Source organism: Nerophis ophidion, linkage group LG06 (assembly GCF_033978795.1).
Source record: "Nerophis ophidion isolate RoL-2023_Sa linkage group LG06, RoL_Noph_v1.0, whole genome shotgun sequence".
Lineage (NCBI taxonomy): Eukaryota > Metazoa > Chordata > Actinopteri > Syngnathiformes > Syngnathidae > Nerophis > Nerophis ophidion.
In genome coordinates, this window is record NC_084616.1 from 65904588 (window position 1) to 65929032 (window position 24445).

The following is a 24445-nucleotide window of genomic DNA, read 5'->3' on the forward strand; positions in this document are numbered from 1 at the left end:
TCAATCAATCAATGTTCATTTATATAGCCCTAAATCACTAGTGTCTCAAAGGGCTGCACAAAACCACAACACAAACCACTACAACATCCTCGGTAGGCCCACATAAGGGCAAGGAAAACTCACATCCAGTGGGACGTCGGTGACAATGATGACCCAGTGGGACATCGGTGACATTGACAGCCTCACCCACTTTATCCCAATCAACTCTCTTTTGTTAGCTCAAAATGCCAGATTTCGGCACGTCTTCACTTCAGCAAGAAGCACCTCATATTCCTTGTCTATGAATTCCGATTGGGCAGAGTGTGGGATTTCAGAATTTCAGGTACATCCATCCATCCATGTTCTACCGCTTATTCCCTTTTGCGGTGGCGGGGGGCGCTGGCACCTATCTCAGCTACAATCGGGCGGAAGGCGGCATACACCCTGGACAAGTCGCCACCTCATCGCAGGGCCAACACAGATAGACAGACAACATTCACACTCACATTCACACACTAGGGCCGATTTAGTGTTGCCAATCAACCTATCCCCAGGTGCATGTCTTTGGAAGTGGGAGGAAGCCGAAGTACCCAGAGGGAACCCACGCATTCACGGGGAGAACATGCAAACTCCACACAGGACTGCAGGACCTTTCGTATTGTGAGGCAGACGCACTAACCCCTCTTCCACCGTGAAGCCCAGGTGGCAAGTACATGGCTATTTTAAACAGGGTTTGCTTCTGTAAATGGGGATGTGTATCAATTCCATGTTGATTTAGATGTAAAAAATAAATGTGCAATTTTTAGTACAATATCTACGCAAATTTTAAAACATAAGCTCTTAAGGGTCTATCACAGCTGATTTCGGGTAAGAGGTGAGGTACACTCTGGATGGATCTCTAGTCAATCAAAGGATACATACAGTACAATTATATACTGACATTCACACTCACCTTTACACCTATGGGCACGTTACACTGGCACGTTACATTGGTTATGCAATCGTTGGGGTTTGTTTCGTTTGTTTTTTGCAACATTATTCAAAAAGTTATGGGCGGATTTTGATGAAAGTTTTAGAAAATGTCTGAAATGGGATAAAGAACAATGAATTTATCCCGTTCAGCACGGTGGAAGAGGGGTTAGTGCGTCTGCCTCACAATACGAAGGTCCTGAGTAGTCAGGGTTCAATCCCGGGCTCGGGATCTTTCTGTGTGGAGTTTGCATGTTCTCCCCGGGTACTCCGGCTTCCTCCCACTTCCAAAGACATACACCTGGGGATAGGTTGATTGGCAACACTAAATTGGCCCTAGTGTGTGAATGTGAGTGTGAATGTTGTCTGTCTATCTGTGTTGCCCTGCGATGAGGTGGCAACTTGTCCAGGGTGGCCCCCCCTTCCGCCTGATTGTAGTTGAGATAGGCACCAGCGACCCCAAAGGGAATAAGCGGTAAGAAATGGATGGATGGAGTTCTATTATGTTAGCTTGCATTCACTTTACAAGCCTCTTGTTCTGTGTGTGTACGCGGGCCTACCCGCCACCACCCACAGAGACAAAAAGAGTGGATGACTGGCAAGAGGGTTCATTCCTTTCATTTCATCCACTATCATTAAAAAGTTATGGGGGGATTTTCAGCAAAGGTTCAGGAAATTTCTGAAATGAGGTATGGAACATGTCATTACAATCCTGATCCAGGTCAATTGTATTACGTTATCTTACGTTTACTGCATGATAACTTGTGTCGTAACTGAAATCAAATACAATCAAGTCAGTTGTGATGATAGGCCCTTTTTAATTTAGTATTTAAAATACAGTATAAATATGAAGAATATGCCGTGTATAAGCTGGATGGACTCTGGCCACACCTGACTTAAGTGGAGTAAATGTGTGATGCAAGACCAGAGAATCATTTAAAGCAGGGGTCGGGAACCTTTTTGGCTGAGAGAGCCATACAAGCCATATAAAACAATTTTTAAGACTGAATACAACAATGAGTGCATTTTTCAGTAAGATCAACATTTTTAGAGTATAATAAGTATCTTATTATTTTTAACAAAATTGTTATTCTGAAGCTAACCAACAATAAATAAAATACTTCTTACCATTAATGCGACTTGTTGAACTGGTGTGAGAGAAACTGGATGGATGGATAAAATGCATGAGAATGTTTTATATTTTGAACGTTATTTTTGACACTGTGATTACCAGCGGAATTATTCATTACTTACCGTGATTTATCTGAGAGCCAGGTGCAGTCATCAAAAGAGCCACATCTGGCTCTAAAGCCATAGGTTCCCTACCCCTGATTTAAAGTATTAACCCAGACACATTTTTGATGTCAGCTGTGCTACTTAGCAGTCTTGTCACAGCCCCTCCCTCTCTGAGACCGTCCTCGTCGGAGGTGTGGCTGTGTTGAGGACATGTGATGGAGACCACGTGTTCTCTTCTGAATTCGGATACTCTTCTTGGGGAGTCTTGGCCTTTGTTCCATAGCCATTTTTTCCCGCTTTGACCTGCCGGGATTCACAAGTGTGGCCGCCATGGCTTGCCTCTTAACTGTTTTGCGTTTAAGGGTCTGTGCTGAGTCCGTACTGAGCGTGCTCATGGCAACACGACCGCTGATGGAGGAGGTGGTATCTAATAACCTGTGACTTTTGGCCCTGGAAGATTCAACTTCCCGTGACAATCTCTCAGCGTTCAGGTCCGGGCTCAGACTTCGGAACAGCTGACGAACACATGACGGCAAGGGCCCAGAGAGGGGGGAACTTTTAGTTCCAACAAAACCTTTGGGAGGGTTCTTTATGATTCGATTGCTACGGTGATCATAGAAGCACACTGGAAAAGGTTTATATTTGACATTCGAGCTCTGAAAGTCTAGTGGACGCTGCCTTCTCCTGCTGCGTTTAGGGGCGGACCCTGCAGCAGATGTGTGGAGGGGGGCGGGAAATGTCGGAGAACAGAGAAGGTGGACCAGGGAGGTACTCGCCTGCAGAGGCGTGATGATGGGGGAGTACGAAGGCGGAAGACGCTTACATTGCACCTCAGGAGTTCTTTCTGCTCCAAGGAGAGGCACTGATTTGGGAGTGGCCTGCGTGGCTGGTTGATTGACAGTGGGGACAACAAAGTGAATGGTCTGAGTGCTGTGACTCACTTTGACCACCTGAGGAAAAGATGAACACATTTCATTCACCAAAACCATTTATGATGTTTCAGTGTTACTCACTTGACACCTGGACGCCATCCGAAAGCACCGCCTCTTTCTGACTTCCTCCTCATCGGTGTTCAGCAGAGGAAGGAAAACCATGTTTGACACTGCTTCCGTATGACCACGCCTACTCCTGTGTTTGCGTCCGGTGCCAACCCTTAAAAGGTATCAGCAAGCAGCTGAGTCAGTAAATCAGCTTTATTTCAATACATTACAGTCTTATCGCTAAATTGTTAATGCTTTGTTACACATGATTGTAGTAGAATGTACAGTGGGGCAAAAAAGTATTTAGTTAGCCACCGATTGTGCAAGTTCTCCCACTTAAAATAATGACAGAGGTCTGAAATTTTCATCATAGGTACACTTCAACTGTGAGACAGAATGTGAAAAAAAATTCCAGGAATTCACATTCTAGGAATTTTAAAGAATGCGTTTGTAAATTATGGTAGAAAATAAGTATTTGGTCGACCATTCAAAGCTCTCACTGATGGAAAAAGGTTTTGGCTCAAAATCTCACGATACATGGCCCCATTCATTCTTTCCTTAACAAGAATCAATCGTCCTGTCCCCTTAGCAGAAAAACAGCCCCAAAGCATGATGTTTCCACACCCATGCTTCACAGTAGGTCTGGTGTTCTTGGGATGCAACGCAGTATTCTTCTTCCTCCAAACACGACGAGTTGAGTTTATACCAAAATAGATAAATGGATGATACAGCAGAGGACTGGGAGAATGTCATGTGGTCAGATGAAACCAAAATAGAACTTTTTGGTATAAATATAATGTCAAATACTTATATTCCACCAATTATTTAAAATTCCTACAATGTGAATTGTTGGATTTTTTTTTAAACATTCTGTCTCACAGTTGAAGTGTACCTATGATGAAAATTACAGACCTTTGTCATCATTTTAAGCGGGAGAACCTGCACAATCGCTGGCTGACTAAATACTTTTTTGCCCTATTGTATCAGTGCTTCCCCTACCATTATATTATTAGCCACCCTTGCCCCCCAAAAAGATCAAGTGAATTTTATTTTAATTGTGTTCAGTTACATCCAAACAGAAGTAGTTTTGTACAAATAAATATTTCAATATTATTTACATACATCATGTAATTTCTGTCATACGCATGTTTACTATTTATCATCTGTTCTCTGTATCACGTGTGGAGGAGCGATCACATTTAATTTGACAATGGGGAAACTCCCAGCCCAAATTTGTAAACCTAGAGAAACACATGCTTAAAAAAAGTTTAAAATACAGTTATTATTATGCATATATTTAGCATGTTCTGTAGATTTATTTACACTGCTAGCATGTCATTTATAATACAGTAAACATATAAAAACATTGTTAGTTTATAGTTAGCATAATATTAAAAATCCACAGTTTACACTATCAGCATGTAGCGGTACTTTAAAATGTGGATCAGTCACATAGTGCATTTTTTACTGAGCAGCTCATAAAAATCATGTGACCTTGCTAGTGACTCGCTGTCGAAGCAGCAGACAAAACGACCTTGTCTGAACTGCAGGACCAGCTCGTCCACCTTCTTCTCATCTTCCGCTTCAATCTGGGTCCATGTCTTCCCTCTGAAGGATTCGGGCAAATGCTGTGGTATCGTTTCTTCTCCTGGTACACCACAAAATACTTGGGCCGCACGTTGTTCACTGCGGAGGACGGAGTCGAGCTGGTGGGAGTACAACTGGTCTGTCAGGTCTACCTGGACATCAGTCAGATGGCTGAAGTCCCTCACCTGCGTCTGGACATGGGACTGCATCTACAAACGCATTGTAGCCTTAAAACATGAAGACCTGACTCAGTCCTTTTAGTCCTTCTCACCTGTACAGGTGAGTCCCAGTCCGAGTGTGTTTGAAGAGACTGAGGCGGACTAATGTGAAAGCTCTCCGTCTCCTCTTGAGGACAGGTGATCAAACAGTCTCCATGACAGTATGTTTGGATCACCTAGACGCCGAACCAAACACGTTAGTTGAATTTATGCAAAGGTGAACAGCAGCTCAAACAGAGAACTCGGACAATCTATTTCATATTATCAAAAAGGACAACAAAAACTTGCAAACAAACCTCTTCAATAGTTTGGTCCAGAAGGTCAGTGTGCAGAGGCACACTGTTAGCTGCCAACTGTTGCTTCTGCCAGCTTTGCCAATGCTGTGGCACAGGGACAGAGAGGGACCATGTACCTGCATCTGCATCCTTGGGTGAAGGGTTTTTCCTCCTGTCAGTTTTCCTGTGTGCCTTCCGGTGCACAGGTGGCTTAGCCTGATGTTTAGACGGATGTGTATGCCCTGAGGTAACGCTCATTGCGTAATTCTGCTCTTGTGCTGGTGAAGAATGTCTGTGCCCTCTTTTCTCTAACAGGCTACTAGGACCAGGATCTTTTTCTGGATTAGTCATGTGATCAGACACATTGTCTGAGCTGGGCAGGTGCTCCCGGGTACCCAACGTCCAGCTGTCGTCATCAGACAAACACACTTCATCGAACACCTCCCTTGGCAAAAGAGGGTTGGAGACTGACGGAAGGTCTGCATCTGATGGCCTTATCGACACAAATACACAGAAAAATAAAATAATTAATCATGTCAACAACAAATCCTTAGAGCAAATCCTTAGAGCATTCCACAGAAATATTTTTATTTGACAACTGATAGAAAATGTAAAGATTTTCTTTATTAGAAGTGTTTTCTGTAATCCTATATTGATTTATTTAATGTTTTTATGCAGCACTAGATGACAACAACAATAGGAGCATAAACGTCCATCCATCCATTTTCTACCGCGTTTCCCTTCCGGGTTCTTAGGGGGGTGCTGGAGCCTATCTCAGCTGCATTCAGGCAGTCGGCGGGGTAAACCCTGGACAAATCGCCACCCCACGCAGGGCCAACACAGATAGACGGACAACATTCACACTCACATTCACACACTAGGGCCAATTTAGTGTTGCCAATCAACCTATCCCCCGGTGCATCTCTTTGGAGGTAGGAGGAAGCCGGAGTACCCGGAGGGGACCTACGCAGTCACGGGTATAAGATGCAAAATCCACACAGAAAGACCCCGAGCCCGGGGATCAAACCCAGAACCTTTGTATTGTGATGCACACGTACTAATCCCTGTTTCAACGTGCTGCCCTTGGAGCATAAACATATTTTGATCGGCATACTGTATACAGCGCTAATTCAAAACAGAAGTTATCTCAAAGCATTCCCAAGAAAGTCAAGTAGATTTAATTTCATTTTCCATACAATGCCGGATGATAAAGATGATTATAGTGCCCCTTATTGTCTTGGCATGCACCAAAATACACGGACGCAAATGACGTATGTGCAACCATGCCAGAGCCCGGACTGAGAAAGAAACAAGTGGCTCGTGAGAATTAGTGGCTTGAGGTTGGGGAAACTTGATAAAAAGTATACTTTGAAATAGGGCTGAATGACTTTGGAAAATACAACTTAAGCAAGTTCTGTATGTAAGTCAGTAGTCGGTCATAGTAAATAATTTAAACAACATCAGCAATCATCTTTTTAAATCCCTCATTTGCATTAGCACTAGGCGTATCGATCTACATACTGGTAGTATTAATACCAAGGTGGGTATTAGTATCGGATCAATACTGGCGTGATGGGATCAATATTTTAGGTGCAAGTATGTCAGTACAATATATATATATTCAATATATTATATAATTGATAAAAATAATAAATTACATAATAATAAAAGAGAATACAAATATAAAAATGAGCAAGAGGTAGCTTTAATTATTATATGGAGGTAATTTGCGTCTTTATAACGAAAGCGTTTTTTTTACACAAAATTTACGTAACTAAATTGTGAATTGAATTTTTTTACATCATACTATGCTGACAAGTTGATTGAAAAACAATTTGTTGGCAAAATGTAAGTGTTTGAAAATTCTGTATTTTAAAATTCAGTGGAAAAAAATTAAGTGTATAAAACAGTGCTGAAAAATTCACTGCTTGAAAAAGAAATACTAACTTCTGGTTAGGGATGTATATTGTTAATATTTTATCAGTACGATACCCTTATTGATACTGGTATTTATGATATTTGTGGAAATAAAGATGTGAAAAAATGCATTATAATTGTCATCTAAATTAGCACAATAGGTTGAAAACCTCCATCATGATGTACTGTAACATCTCAGAGCAGGGAAGTCTTCTATCAACACCTTCTTTTAAGTCTTAAGAAGTCAAATAGGTGTGCAGGGCAATGTGAAATGTAATTAGATCATCTTCTTGAAAAGATCACACAGATCCATCACTGTGTTACTATTCATTACAATTACAATCAGCTGGAAATAATATTTATATATGACATGCATGTGCATAGAACACACCTATTGCTTGATATATTATATTAAGTATATCATATAAATCAATGAGCATGTTATGTGGGTGTGCATTTGATAACAAATAACAATAGGAATTGTTATTTGTGTTTATGTTGCACACAGACGTACTTAAGTGATGGACCAGAAGCCAGAGTGTTGACAGCTACCAATGTATGTGTGTGGTGTGTATTATATAAATAAAAAGACAGAGTAAGCAAACGAAATGCTCAATTGTCCAGTTCGTGGTCAAAAAACAAAACGAATTGAAACACATTTCAGCAAAATGTTTTTTAATGACACACAACTCTGTATTCCGCATAACTGGCAAGATAGTCTAGAACAATAGCAACTTTCATCTGGAACAGTATCGGCCTGGAAACTAATGGTCTTTCCTTCGGATTTTAAACTCATTCAATCAATACACAGAGCCTTATGAATGAACTCAGACATTATAAAAAGTTTTGTTTCCATGATATTCTGTCTGAAAATTCCTTCGAAAAAACTCCTGCCGGTCTTTCTTTGCTCTGGTTCTGCATCTGCTCTGATACATTCTTAGTAGTGTCGTATTTGTAGCGCAATCTAAGATAATTTTTTGATGCTGTCTGCCATTTAAAGGCCTACTGAAACCCACTACTACCGACCACGCAGTCTAATAGTTTATATATCAATGATGAAAAACTTTAACATTGCAACACATGCCAACAAGGCTGGTTTAGTTTACTAAATTACAATTTAAAATTTCCCGCGGATTTTTTGTTAAAAACGTCGCGGAATGATGACGCGTGCGCGTGACGTCTCCAGTTGGAGGGGACATATTAGCGCAGCACCACTTGCAGCTAAAAGTTGTCTCTTTTCATCGCGCAATTACACAGTATTCTGGAAATCTGTGTTACTGAATCTTTTGCAATTTGTTCAATTAATAATGGAGAAGTCAAAGTAGAAAGATGGAGATAGGAAGCTTTAGCCTTTAGCCACACAAACACACGGTGTTTCCTTGTTTGAAGTGAAGCTTTACTATGGATCAGAGCGTTCAAGCGAACATGGTTCCCGACCACTTGTCAACCGGCAGGTTTCGGTGAGAAAATTGTGGTAAAAAGTCGCCTCTTACCGGAGATCAGCGGAGCTTGCGTCGTCCATGCAGCTGCCGTGACTTCCCTCAGAGACTGGCGTCAAGACACCCGTGGACACACCCCTCCGACTATCAGGTACTATTTAATCTCACTAAAACACTAGCAACACAATAGAAAATAATGGATTCCCCAGAATTATCCTAGTAAATGTGTCTAAAAACATCTGAATCGCTTCGAATGCAATCACCTTTTTTTTTTAACTTTATTTATCTATTTTTATTTTTAGTCTTTCGCTTTTAAGATCCTCATCCAAGAATCTTTCATCCTCGCTCAAATTAATGGGGAAATTGTCGTTTTCTCGGTCCGAATAGCGCTTGCTGCTGGACGCTCCCATTCTAAACAATGTGATGATGTGGGGAGCTGTCACACAGGTGACGTCATCGTCTGCGACTTCCGGTAAAGGCAAGGCTTTTTTATTAGCGACCAAAAGTTGAGAACTTTATCCTCGATGTTATCTACTAAATCCTTTCAGCAAAAATACGGCAATATCGCGAAATGATCAAGTGTGACACATAGAATGGACCTGCTATCCCCGTTTAAATAAGAAAATCTGATTTTTCAGTAGGCCTTTAACATCAGCATAGTCATTAGAGACGTAATATTTGTAATCTGTGCCAATATTAGCAGCGGACATCACATACCACAGAGCTAAGTTGGTAACTTGTAAAAGAGCCATGTAGGCTAGTGTGGCGTCATAGGAAAACTGGAAAAGCAATATATTTATCCACGCTAAAAGGAAATAAGCGCCCCCCCAGTTTACAGGAGAGGAGGCACACAACGTATGATCAATAGTCACATTGAAGGAAAGGACTTCACACATAGGTGTGAAAATACAAAAAAAATGAACTATTTGAGAAACAGACTGATTTAGTGCATGGAAACCTAGTGAATTAAATTGTCAGCATAATTTGATTTTTTTTTTTTCATCCGACAATTTATTTTAAAGGAGAACTGCACTTTTTGCGGGAATTTTGCTAATTGTTTACTATCATTATTAGTGACAAGAACACATCCATCCATCCATTTATTTTTCTACCACAGAGGGAGGGTGGGATTTGTAGCCTTTCCCAGCTGCATTGGGGCGTAAGGTGGGGTACACCCTGGACAAATCGCCATCTCATCGCAAGGCCAACACAGATAGACAACGAAGCATTCACACTCACATTCACACACTAGGGACATTTTAGTGTATCAGCCTAACCCCAGGTACATTTTCTTTTGGGATTCTAAAGAGGATAAAAAACGCTTCCAAAATAAGATGAATGGGAGTCACTGTTGTGGTCTAAAACAACTTCAAAACCCTCCATCAACATTTTATATACAAACAGCAAGTGTATATAAATAATAGTATCAGACACGTTCATAACATTAGGTAATATGTTCAAAATTTACTGTACTTTGGTCATTTTATGCATTACCGGAATATCTTTTCTAAACACATTTCCATAGCTCCGCATTTCGGACTTCCTGAAACAAATCTGCGTACCTACTAGTATGTAACGATATAAAAATGTCACGGTACGATATTATCATGGTATTAAGGCGATGGTACAATATCATAATGGTACATGGCCCCCAAAAAAAGACAAGCTGTTGATCATCTTGGTGAATTTATTGGATCTATCGCAACAAACAATGATGTCAAACTACACTGCACAAAATGTACTATGTTAATTACCTGTGTATTTATTGGAATTACTTACTTAGTCGGTCTGAATTCTAGGATATATTTTATGACTCTTACTATTGGAAGATAGGGCCTGACAGAAGTATGCGCTCTTCGAGTGATTTTCTAGTTTTGTGCATATCTTATTTCTACAATGTTCCACAGGCCCATTAAAAACGTGTCAACAAATGAGCGACAGACCGCACTTTGGACCAGAAGTTAGTGTGCATTATTGTCAAGGGGGTTTCTAACAATAGGAACATTTACAACTATGGGCATTAAATGCACAACAAAGTCTTCTCAGTCAGCATGCAAAATAGTGAGCCATAAGAATAGTGCAGGGGTGCCCATTACGTCGATTGCGAGCTACCGGACGACCGCACAGGATGTGTCAGTCGATCACCGGCCAGGCTTTTAAAAAACTAGACCTAAAATTTTGCGATTATCAATCTTCACCAAGACGTCACTTGATTGACATTCACGGCACCCGAAGGTCTTGTGAGATGACGCTGGCTGCTGCGAGATCCTTATTATGAAAAAATGACCGAGAGGAAGGCGAGAAACACTTTTTATTTCAACAGACTCTCGCGCCATACCTCCCGTCAAAACTCTAAAGGCCGACTGCACATTTCCTATCTTCACAATAAAAGCCCTGCTTCATGCTGCCTGCGCTAACAAAATAAGAGTCTCGGAAAGCTGGCGTGCATAGGCAATCGCTTGTGCACGCCAGCTTTCCGAGCGACCGCCAATGTTTTTCTTGTAAAGTGTATGGAAGCTGGATAAATAAGATGCCAAATACCAACCACTTTCATGTGGTATTGTACAGAAAGGAGGACTTTTTTTCTCTTCCATTCAAAAATGTGGGCGTTATCATCACTACTGTCTGATTCCAATCAGTGCAAGTCATCAGAATCAGGTAATACACCAACTTCTATTCTTGTCTTCGTGAAAGACAGACATCCATATGTGTTACACATGCTTGTATTATCATTAAACACATTTAACTTGTTTACAAAAATGTCTCTTTCATAAATAAATAAATATAAATGATATATATAAATGAGGTAGATCTCCTCGAGTTGGTCAATTGAAAAGTAGCTCGCCTGCAGAAAAAGTGTGGGCACCCCTGGAATAGTGTGTATGGTTTAGTGTTTAGGATTTCTTACCTGGTATCGTTGTAGCAGTGTGGGTGGTGCAACAAGACATCCTGCAGGAAACGTTCCAGTAGAGTCTCACTGCCGGAGCGGCTGTCAGAGAAGGAAATACTGCGAGACGCCCTGGAGGACGCTCCAACACAATCCAGGTGTCTGAGACTGGATAGATGCTGAAAATAAGAGTAAATTGTAAATATATTAATAATAATATACAGAATATGCCTATGACAAAGTGATCCAAATTCATACTTGAAACAACACAGTTTACTGCAAAAAAAAAGCCACAATATCCAAATGAAGAGGGGTCATTTCATATATGTGATCGCTTCTCCACACGTGATACAGAGATCAGGTGATGAAAATGAACATGTAGATACAAAAATTATGTGCTGTCGACATGCATGATCTTAAAAATTTAATTAATTTAGATCAACAAAATATGACAACAGTATTGTTTATCAAAAAATGTTTAAATGGGTTATGGGTTGTACCTGTATAGCGCTTTTCTACCTTCAAGGTACTCAAAGCGCTTTGACACTACTTCCACATTTACCCATTCACACACACATTCACACACTGATGGATGGAGCTGCCATGCAAGGCGCTAACCAGCACCCATCAGGAGCAAGGGTGAATTGTCTTGCTCAGGACACAACGGACGTGACGAGGTTGGTACTAGGTGGGAATTGAACCAGGGACGCTCGGGTTGCGCACGGCCACTCTCCCCACTGCGCCACGCATGTTTTATATAAAAGTATTCTTAAGATATTTCAGATAACTTTTTGTGAATTGGGGCTATATACAGTTAACAAAATATAAACGATCAGCATCGATATTCTTGAAAAGGCTAGATGGAACAGCACAGCGGCAGAAAGTAGGCAGCTATTAACATGAAATTAACAAGTACATTAATACGAGTCTAGAGAGAAGATAATATATGTATCAACTGTTGCTGTCTCAGCATTGTCGCAGCCAGAAGTATATGACACGTAAGAGGGAAAATCAATCCATGAATTGGTGGTGTCGAGTATGTCGACACCAAGGATAATATCAGTATATGAACTGGAATGATTAGATGAATATTTTTTATTTCCATCCATCTTCTTCCGCTTATTCAAAATCCAGTAGCAGGGGAAAAAGCCTAAGCAAAAAAACCCAGACTTTCCTCTCCTCAGCCACTTTGTGTAGCTCTTCCCGAGTGATCCCTTGGTGTTCTCAGGTCAGCTGGGAGACATAGTCTCTCCACCGTGTACTGGGTCTTCCCCTTGGCGAACTACTGGTCGTACACGGCCTAAATACCTCCACAGGGAGGCGTCCAGGGAGCATTCTGACCGTTGTGAAATAGAGGAACCACCATCCCAGTCTGCCAATCCAGCGGCACCACCCCCGATGTCCACGCAATGCTGCAGAGTCTTGTCAACCACGACAGCCCCACCGCACTCTGGGCGGATCTTATCCAACCCCAGGGCCCTACCAGAGAGGAGCTGCCTAACTACCTCAGCAACCTCTGCCACAGAAATAGGAAAGCCCACCAAAGATTCCCCAGGCACTGCTTCCCCATTGGAAAATGTGTAGCTGGGATTGGGGAGGTCATCAAAGTATTTCTTTCACTAATCCACAACATCCCCAGTTGAGGTCAGCAGCACACCACCTCTCCTTACACAGTGTTGACAGTGCACTGCTTCCCCCCTGAAACGGTAGATGGTGGTCCAGAATTGCTTCAAAGCCGTTCGGAAGTCATTCTCCGTGGCGTCTCTGTACTCCTCCCATGTCCGCGTATTTGCCCATGCAACCACTAAAGCCGTACACCGCTTGGCCTGTTGGTACCTGTCCGCTACCTCTGAAGTCCAACTAGCTAAAAGGGCCAATAGGACTCCTTTTTTTTTTTCTCTAAATATTTGTTTAGTTGTTTTTGTTAATGTTTACATTTCAGAGAATAAGTATATGGGCACAGGATTTCATAGAGTAATAAGTAGTAGTTTTTAAATTATGTTTACTTATTGTGCACTATTGGAAGCAAGGTGGAACAGGGGTTAGTGCATGTGCCTCACAATATGAAGGTCCTGAGCTCAGGATCTTTGTGTGCAGTTTGCATGTTCTCTGACTGCGTGGATTCCCTCCGGGTACCTCCAAAGACATGCAACTGGGGATAGGTTGATTGGCAACACTTAACTGGCCTTAGTGTGTGAATGTGAGTGTGAATGTTGTGTGTCTATCTGTGTTGGCCCTGCGATGAGACTTGTCGAGGATGTAAACCGCCTTCCGCTCGAATGCAGCTGAGGTCGGCTCCAGCGCCCCCCATGATCCAGAAAGAGACAAGCGGTAGAAAATGGATGGATATATTGATAAAAGACTGTCAACTGTACTCACCATAAACAAAGTGAAAAATGTACAGTTAATAAAGTAAATTCCGGACTACAAGCCGCTACTTTTTTTCCTACACTTTGAACTCTGCGTCTTATAGACGTAGCGGCTAATATATGGATTTTTCTGCGCTGATGGCCATAATAAAATTAAATTTAAAAAAAAAAGCAAAAACACTTTGAGTTTGTTTTATTTTGTATGCTATGGCCTCATCTTTTGGACGAGTTTCCTCACTGCAGATGCTGTTGTGTCCTTCCATTTACCAGTAGTGCTTTCAACCGGAAGTGATGTTCCATTACCATAAATTGACTAACGTGGACCCCGACTTAGACAAGTTGAAAAACTAATTCGGGTGTTACCATTTAGTGGTCAATTGTACGGAATATGTACTATACTGTGCAATCTACTAATAAAAGTTTCAATCAATCAATCAATCTTTGAGTCTTCTAGCTGTCCAAAGCGTATCTACTCGAATGGATTCTTCATTCATAACGCCATGCAATGTTTGTAAGTCTTGCAGTATAACTAAAACTGTTAATACTTACAAAAAAACTTCCCATGTGTGATGTCTGAGGAAGTACGTGCTAACCTAATGTAATGACACTAGCTTCGTTAGCATTAGCTAATATGCTAACACGTTTACAAGGGTCTGTGTTAGTATTATTAGCTTACAACAGCATTCTTTTTGTATTGTTTTCCTATTTCACAAATTCCTCAGTAAACTCACCAAGACATGAGTGTGGAGTTACTGAGTCTGTTTAGCTGATGTGAAGGCTAGCGTCTGCAGTTTGTATGTCCATGATAATGACTTCTGTTGTGTTTGATTAGCCGTTCCAACGGCTGTGTTACAGACACCATTTGGAAACAGTTAGGGTATGTAAATAAACATTTACAGAATCTTGCTGTGTAATTAACTCATTTCGCAACATACACGTATCTGCGGCTTATAGTCTTGTGCGGCTAATATTTTTCCACCCTAAAATTTAGTGGGTGCGGCTAAAATACTGATGTGCTCTATTGTCCAGAAAATTCGGTAAATGTGATTGGTATCGATTTTGCTATCGGACAATCTTACTTAAGGATGATCGGTATCGGTAGCATAAATTTCTGATCGGAACATCCCTATACTATGTACAGAAAACTTCTATTTCTCCCATATATTGTTGATAACTTTGTCTAAATCTGTGTTAGTGAGCATGTTGCTGATTGGCATATTATGTATATTAGAAAACTTTAGGTTTTCGAGTTCAGCTCATGAAAAATGTGGCAAAAAGAAAACCGCTGTGTTTCTATTTTTGTTCAGTGGTTTCAGCCCTGCGATGAGCTGTTCACTTTTCCAGGGAATATCCCGCCTTTCGCCTGAATACATCTGGGATAGGCTCCAGCACCTCCCGAGAGGAATACGCGGTAGAAAATGAATGGATGCTTGGATATACAATAGCCCTGACTTGCCCTAGAGGGGGCACACCATACCTAACAAAATGGTAGAGCAAACTGTGTGACTATTGCAACTAAAAATATTAGCTGTGTACAACGTAGACTTTGCTCGATAAATGTTCTAAGCACAGACCTTGCGAGTTGTCATGTACTAGGTTACAAATTCTCAGGTAGGATTGCGTAACGGCAAATTCACATTTATGCCACCCAGACCACCCTTTTCAGGATTTACAAGAAAAAGCTGGCACTAACACAATGACCTTTAAAAACTTTTCATTTGAGACAAATTTTCAAATGTTTGCGTGTTTATGCTTCAAACAGAGTTGACATCTAAACAAACGCAACATAGCTGATGTAACAGAGTGATAAATCATATGTCACCTGATCCAGGTCGCTGTAAAGGACTTGGCAGTAGGTGCAGTATCCTTGTTTGCAGGGGGGGCATCTGGACGGCCCTTGCTGAGACTCCGCCCACATCCTGTGATATATGTTCAAAACGTCATGTCATCATCTGTCACTAAACATTGTGCTTAAAAAATTGCATTTTCATTTTATGACATATACACCTGTCAACTTTTGCATTTTAAAATATGGGTAATAAGGATTTTAATCAGTACATTGTATTTTTTTATCTATAAACATATTTGTGTTTTATGTTTTGGGTGTCTGAAACAGTTTAATTGTATTTGCAGTATTTTTTATGGGACAAAGTTGCTTCAGTTTTGATCTGAACTTTTGGAATAGATTATCTCTATTTGAAATCCTTAGTCAATTTATTCCTGTTGCATGATTATACAACTCCTGGAAAACATTATGAAATCACCAGATGTTAATTTAATTGTTTGTGTCTCCTCTCAATTGCTCTGTTTATTGCAGTTCGGAGTGTTGCTGGGTGAGGTTTGGTTTTGGAATCGGATTGCATTGTTATGGTATTGCTGTGTATTGTTTTGTTGGATTGATGAAAAAAAAATAATAATAGTAAAAAAATTTAAATCGATTTTTTAAAAATTAAAATCGATTCTGAATCGCACAACGTGAGAATCGCAATCGATATTCGAAACGATTTTTTCCCACACCCTTATTGACCACGCCTCCACCACCACAAGTAGATTAATCTAGGGCAGTCCTGGGCATTCTGCGGCCCGCGGGCCACATCCGGCCCTTTGTGTGTCCCTGTCCAACCCGCGTGAGGCCAATCATAAATTACAAAATACATTTTTAAAAGTATCTATGTCGAAGTGTGCAATACAACGGTGCTGCTTTTGTTTTGAAAAGCGTTATTTGAATTACTTCCGTGTGCATGTATGCGTGTGCCTGATTGTGAGTGACTGAGAACAGTGGCAATCACAAATTTCAAAATACATTTTAAAAAAATTTATGTCATGCGTGCAATACAACTTTACTGCTTTTATTTTGAAAAGTGTTATTTATGGACGTATGTCCGTGTGTAACCTGTGAGTAAAGGTGCACAGGGAAAGTGATGCCAGGTTACCACCGAGATGTCACCTGAAAGAAGAAAAGTTGATGACGAATGCCGTGTTTTCAACAACACATGGACTGCCAAGTATTTCTTTACAGAAATTAAAGGTAAAGCTTTGTGCTTAATTTGTGGTACACAGGTTGCTGTGTTTAAAGAATATAATTTGAATCGCCACTTACACGACGAAGCATGAGGAACAATACCGGAATCTGTCTGATGAGGAGCGCGCAAGGGAGGCTGATGCGTTAATGGTAAAGCGGCAAACCAAACAAGGACTGTTTGCCAAATTACACAACCCCGGAGATGCAACCGTCAGGACCAGTTTCATAATTTCTCAAAAAATCGCCAGACAAAGTAAGGCGTTGTCTGACAGAATTTATTAAGGAGTGCTTATTGGACTCTGTTGCGCTGATATGCCCGGAGAAGAGGGGCGCATTTGAGAATGTGTCACTCTCCCAACGCACTGTAACGAGGTGGGTTAAAACCATCGCTGGAAACTTGGAGCTTCAGCTGAAAAACAGAACGGCCGACTTTGACTGTTTTTCGCTGGCTTTGGATGAGAGCTGTGATGTACGCGACACCGCCCAGCTGTTCATCTTCTTATGTGGGATAACGGCAGACTTTCAAATCACGGAGGAGCTGGCAGCCATGCAGTCAATTAAAAGGGACAACCACAGGTAATGACTTGTTCACTGAGGTAAATGCGTGTTTGGACATGTTAGGACTGAAATGGGGCAAGCTGGCAGGTGTGACAACAAATGGTAAAAATGTTGGACTTTTAAAGAGGATGCAGGATAAAGTGACAGAAATTAACCCTGTGCAGAAATTGACATTGTTGCATTGTATTATGCATCAGGAAGTGTTGTGTAAGACAGTGTTAAAAACAAAGACATAAAAAACAATCTGCTTTTGTATAACGTTCAGTTAAATGAAATTATTATTATTAATTATTATTATAATTATTTATCTTACGGTATATCAAAAATAATATTGAGCAAAATTTAATTGAAATATTGTCGATGTGGCCCTCCAGCAGTGCTCGGGTTGGTCATGCGGCCCCCGGTAAAAAATAATTGCCCACCCCTAATCTGTGTGCTTTTTTCCACTAATTCAAACTAAACGAAAATCCACTGAGACTAGCGATTTCATAGTTTTTGCTAGGGGTTGTATACAGACTGTCACTATGATTAAACCACATGTTATTTTAGCAGCAAATATGTGTTGGTTTTAACTGTAGCTGACTTAATGTCACTCACATATAGGTCTGGTAGTCCAGTGGTTCTCATATAGGGGTACGCATACCCCTGGGGGTACTTCAAGGTATGCCAAGGGGTCCGTGAGATTTTTTTTAAATATTCTAAAAATAGCAACAATTCCAAGATTCATTATAAATATATTTATTGAATAATACTTCAACAAAATATGAATGTAAGTTCACAAACTGTGAAAAGAAATGCAACAATGCAATATTCCGTGTTGACAGCTAGATTTTTTGTGGACATTTTCCATTAATATTGATGTTAAAGATTTCTTTTTTGTGAAGAAATGTTTAGAATTAAGTTCATGAATCCAGATGGATCTCTATTACAAACCCCGTTTCCATATGAATTGGGAAATTGTGTTAGATGTAAATATGAACAGATTACAATGATTTGCTAATCATTTTCAACCTATATTCAGTTAAATATGCTACAAAGACAACATATTCGATGTTCAAACTGATAAACATTTTTTGGGGGGGCAAATAATCATTAACTTTAGAATTTGATGCCAGCAACACGTGACAAAGAAGTTGGGAAAGGTTGCCATAAATACTGAAAAAGTTGAGAAATGCTCATTAAACACTTATTTGGAACATCCCACAGGTGTGCAGGCTAATTGGGAACAGGTGGGTGCCATGATTGGGTATAAAAGCAGCTTCTATGAAATGCTAAGTAATTCACAAACAAGGATGGGGCGATTGTCACCAATTTGTAAGCAAATTGTCGAACAGTTTTAGAACAACATATCTCAACGAGCTATTGCAAGGAATTTAGGGATTTTACCATCTACGGTCTGTAAAATCATCAAAAGGTTCAGAGAATCTGGAGAAATCACTGCACGTAAGCGATGATATTACGGACTTTCGATCCCTCAGGCGGTACTGCATCAAAAACCGACATCAGTGTGTAAAGGATATCACCACAAGGGCTCAGGAACACTTCATAAAAACGCTGTCAGTAACTACAGTTGGTTGCTACATCTGTAAGTGCAAGTTAAAACTCTACTATGCGTAGCAAAACCCATTTATCAACAACACCAAGGAACGCCGCTGAGCCCGAGCTCATCAAAGATGGACTGATGCAAAGTGGCAAAGTGTTCTGTTGTCTGACGAGTCCACATTTCAAATTATACTTGGAAACTGTGGACGTGGTGTCCTCCGGAACAAAGAGGAAAATAACCATCCGCATTATTATAGGCGCAAAGTTCAAAAGCCAGCATCTGTGATGGTATGGGGGTGCATTAGTGCCCAAGGCATGGGTAACTTACACATCTGTAAAGGCACAATTAATGCTGAACGGTCCATACAGGTTTTGGAGCAACCTATGTTGTCATCCAAGCAACGTTATCATGGACGCCCCTACTTATTTCAGCAAGACAATGCCAAGCCACGTGTTACAACAGTGTGGTTTCGTAGTAAAAGAGTGAAGATACTTTCCTGGCCCGCCTGCAGTCCAGACCTGTCTCCCATCAAAAATATGTGGCGCATTATGAAGCGTAAAATATGACAGCGGAGACCCGGAGTGTTGAACGACAAAAGCTCTACATAAAACAAGAACAAAAAAGAATTCCACTTTCAAAGCTTCAACAATTAGTTTTTCTCAGTTCCCAAACGTTTATTGAGTGTTGTTAAAAGAAAAGGTGATGTAACACAGTGGTAAACATGCCCTTTCCCAACTACTTTGGCACATGTTGCAGCCATGACATTTTAAGTTAATTCTTATTTGCAAGAAAAAATAAAGTTTAAGACTTTGAACATGGGCTTCACGGAGGGGTTAGTGCGTCTGCCTCACAATACGAAGGTCCTGCAGTCCTGGGTTCAATCCCGGGCTCGGGATCTTTCTGTGTGGAGTTTGCATGTCCTCCCCGTGAATGCGTGGGTTCCATCCGGGTACCCCGGCTTCCTCCCACTTCCAAAGACATGCACCTGGGGATAGGTTGATTGGCAACACTAAATTGGCCCTAGTGTGTGAATGTGAGTGTGAGTGTTGTCTGTCTATCTGTGTTGGCCCTGCGATGACGTTGCGACTTGTCCAGGGTGTACACCGCCTTCCGCCAGATTGTAGCTGAGATAGGCGCCAGCGCCCCCCGCGACCCCAAAAGGGAATAAGCGGCAGAAAATGGATGGATGGACTTTGAACATCAAATATCTTGTCTTTGTAGTGCATTCAATTAAAAATGGGTTGAAAAGGATTTGCAAATCATTCTATTCCGTTTATATTTACATCTAACACAATTTCCCAACTCATATGGAAACAGGGTTTGTACAATCCTCAAAGAGGGCACTTTAAGTTGATGATTACTTCTATGTGTAAAAATCTTTATTTATAATTGAATCACTTGTTTATTTTTCAACAGGTTTTTAGTTATTTTTATATCTTTTTTTCCAAATAGTTAGAGAAAGACCACTACAAAAGAGCAATATTTTGCACTGTTATAAAATTTAATAAATCAAAAACTGATGACATTGTGCTTTATTTTACTTCTTTATCTCTTTTTTTCCCAACCAAAAATGCTTTGCTCTGATTACTTGAATAAAAAAAATTTTGACAGGGGTTACATCCCTGAAAAAAGGTTTGAGAACCACTGCTTGACGGTCGTCGGGTTAAACCCAAAAGCAAACCAAAGACAATTCTGCGTGAACTGAAATGTCTGAATGTAAATACAAAGAAGTATTCATTATTTTTATAGAAGGTTTTAAGCGTGAACCTCACGATCAGGAGGATCATGAAGTGAGGATAAACAGGTGGAGTCACCTGAATGAGCCAATTCCTTCTTCTTATATCCATCAAACTCAAAGACACAGCAGGACATGTTCTTATCCGTGGTCACTACCATCAGAAACTGTTTTTAAAACTGAAAAAGATGGGCGTGCCTGATAGTACAGGGTTTCCCACACATTCATTTATTTGTGGCGGCCCGCCACGAAAGAATTACGGCCGCCACAAATAATTACTTATTTTTTTATTTTTTTACGGCTTTTAACTCGCTCAAACGCTCATAAAAGCCATGGGACTCTGTCTGTGAATGGAGATTGTAGTTACATATTATATAAATATGTATATAAATATATACATAAAGTGTTGTAATTATATTCCAACTCCGCGTTCTTCTTGGTCATCGCCGCCGCCGCCCGACCACACCACCACAAATAGATGCCTGACCTGTGGGAAACACTGTAGTATCAGAATTCTGTCATATTGGTATGCTAATCAGAGCATGCAGATCAGATGGGGCGATAAATGCTCAGCAACATTTAAGGTTGGGACCAGGGTACGCCAGGGGGGAATTCTCTCCCCTGCCCTCCTCAGTCTGTATATGAATGACCTATCTGTCCAGCTCAATACCTGTAGAACAAAATGTGTACTTGGTCATACTGCGGTTAATCATCTGATGTATGCGGATGATTTAGCCATCCTGTCTTCTAGCAGTGCTGGCTTTCAACAGCTGCTGAATATATGTACAGATTATGGTGTAAAATATGATGTGAAATATAATGCAAAGAAGAGTCTCATCATGAAATGTAGAACTAGAGAAGACAAGGATCTCTCTTTTCCTATATTCTATCTGTCAGGACAGGTGCTGAGTGTGTGTCGTAAAACTAAGTATCTGGGGCACATCATTATCAATCAATCAATCAATGATTATTTATATAGCCCTAAATCACTAGTGTCTCAAAGGGCTGCACAAACCACTACGACATCCTCGGTAGGCCCACATAAAGGGCAAGGAAAACTCACCCCCAGTGGGACGTCGGTGACAATGATGACTATGAGAACCTTGGAGAGGACCACATATGGGTGAAGATGATGACCTATACAAACAGCGGCGTATGCTATATGCCCAAGCCAACATGCTGAGAAAGAAATATTATTGTACAAATTATGTAAAGATCAACTTAATCAGAGCCTATTACACTCCATTGTATTCTGCCCCCCTGTGGCTAAAGTATAAGCAGAAAAGCTTTCAGAAGCTGCAGGTTGCTTATAATGATTGTATGAAGCTTTTCCTGGGAATTCCAAGAAGCGCCAGTGCAAGCCAGATGTTTGTTAGTGTTGGGGTGCCCACTTTCTCAGCGTTGCTACGCAACTTTATGTGACATAATCACTGTGTTAAGGAACACTGGTTGCAGTTCTGTTAGATAATTTATTCAAATGTGGACACTGTTGGTGAGTTCATTCTTGTCTCTTTTACGTTAACTACGACATCGTTTTAGCAGGGTTTTTTTTGTTTTGTTTAAGAAACATGCCAGCGAGTAGAATGCCCTGTTCCTGATAGTTGACCAACGTCTACTTTCACCTTTATTTGAATAAACGCTATTTTCGTTTTTGTAGTTGTAGATTGTTTGGAGCTCGGGTGTGGCAACCAAACTAAAATACTTGTAAACTCTGCATATTTACATTGAACATCTTTTCATGAACTAAAATTACTTTATATGAAACCAAAATGACCAGCAATTGTTAGTTTAGGGTAATCTTGAGTTACGTTTTTGAACTAGATGGTTAAAAAAAAGGAATTAACTTACCTGTGCAACTGTTGACATTCACACAACAGGAACGGTCATAACGGCAATTTTGGTCATTTTCCTCAATTGATCATCTGGACCAGGGGTGTCAAACTCAAATACAGAGTGGGCCAAAATTTAAGACTTAACAAAAACCGCAGGCCAAGGTTGAAAAAATGAACCTTTTAATAGGGACCCAAACAAGTTTTGCATTGACTATTGAACAAGCAAGGCTTATATAATTTTATAGTGACATGCAAAATCTAGTTACAAATAAAAGATATCAATGGCATATCAAATAAAATTTAAATAAAAATTGAATGCCTCTATTCTATTTGCAGCTGTCTGAGGTAAATATCAAAACAAACTCTTTCCGCAGGCTAATAATGAATTTGAAAATAAAATAATAATGAATCAATCAAACATTCAAGCCTTGAAGTAGCAAGAGAAAGTGCATGAAAAAAACCTTAATTATTGCTCAGTTTGCTACACTGATTTGCTTTAACACTGAATATGGAAAAAGCAACGCTTATATAACTTAATAGTGCAAAATCAACTTTAAAAACACACGAAAAAACATCAATGGTATACAAAAAAAAATGTTATTAAAAATTGAATGCCTCTTTTCTATTTGCAGCCTTTTGAGGTAAATATCAACATTAACTTTTTCCACAGGCGAATACATTTGAAAATAAAGTAACAATGAATAAATCAACCATTCAGGCCTTTTTACTGCTCAGTTTGCAACACACGGTTGTTGGTAGCAAGCGGTGTATATTGTAGCGTCCCGGAAGAGTTAGTGCTGCAAGGGGTTCTGGGTATTTGTACTGTTGTGTTTATGTTGTGTTACGGTGCGGATGTTCTCCCGAAAATGTGTTTGTCATTCTTGTTTGGTGTGGATCCAGAGTGTGGCGCATATTTGTAACAGTTGTTTATACGGTAATGAGTGTACAAGGCTACATGTCTCACAGTACAAAGTGTACCAAACAAAACAGGAAACGTCCTGACCTCAATTTGACTCAGTGTGCCAAACACTGCACATACAGGAAACAGATACTTGAGCAACAACGAACATAACAGGAAACCAAGAGTAGTTCAGCATAATTATTCCTAGACACGAGACACATAGCAACAGACGTCAGTCAGTAGACTGACCAATCAGATAACTACTGGCACAGTATATAAGCTGATGCACAGCAAACTGTCATGAGATCGCTTTGGGTTTTACTGGTACTACTGTTCAAGTGTACTATACGATATCCGCTCTCTGCAGACTGCGTTCAATAAAATACTTCTACTTGACTCAACTCCTGCCTCCACGAATTGTGTTCCTGCTCCCGGCCCGGGTGAGACGGCACTAAAAATGCGTCTCAACAACGGCCACCCTTGGTGTGACCTGTATGGCTTTTGAATAAGTATGCGATGCATTCACTTGTGTGTGTAAAAGCCGCATATATTATGTGAATGGGCCGGCACGCTGTTTGTAAGGAGGAAAACCGGACATGACGACAGGTTGTAGAAGACGCTAAAGGCAGTGCCTTTAAGGCATGCCCCCAATATTGTTGTACGGGTAGAAATCGGGAGAAATTCGAGAGAATTGTTGCCCCGTGAGATTTTCGGGAGGGGCACTGAAGTTCGGGAGTCTCCCGGGTTGGCAAGTATGAGTATTAGCGGTGAATGCGGTGTACCAAGCCAACTCTAATGTTAATTGGAAATTGCCTCAAGGGCCAAATTAAATTACATGGCGGGCCAGAGTTTGACACCCATGATCTGGACTGTGGAACCATTGGCACACATGTTTGTATGTTAGAAACTGACATTTGGGCTTTATGTTTCTTTTTGTTTTGTTTTTGTTATAGTGTTTTGTTTTGGTTTTGTATTGTGTTTTTATATGTTTAATGGAT

The 24445-nt window shown here is 40.6% G+C and overlaps 1 protein-coding gene across 6 annotated transcripts in view; it reads right to left on the reverse strand.

Annotated features, from left to right (window-relative positions):
- Nucleotides 1–24445, reverse strand: part of zdbf2 (zinc finger, DBF-type containing 2) — a 33275-nt gene that overhangs the window by 8344 nt on the left and 486 nt on the right. For 2 of the 6 annotated variants that reach the window (XR_009807276.1, XR_009807277.1), the window contains exons 2-9: nt 15679–15775; nt 11509–11666; nt 5266–5737; nt 5023–5145; nt 4659–4960; nt 3198–3336; nt 2203–3134; nt 2077–2111 (exon numbers count right to left, since the gene is read on the reverse strand). Coding sequence is in view for 3 of the 6 variants with exons in the window: in XM_061904640.1 (XP_061760624.1) it covers nt 2322–3134; nt 3198–3336; nt 4659–4960; nt 5023–5145; nt 5266–5737; nt 11509–11666; nt 15679–15774 (2103 nt within the window). In the remaining 3 variants the exon portion in view is untranslated. Of the gene's footprint in view, nt 1–1742; nt 3135–3197; nt 3337–4658; nt 4961–5022; nt 5146–5265; nt 5738–11508; nt 11667–15678; nt 15776–22562; nt 22756–24445 lie in introns of those variants that run through there. The other 4 variants (XR_009807275.1, XM_061904641.1, XM_061904640.1 and 1 more) reach the window with 4 other exon arrangements.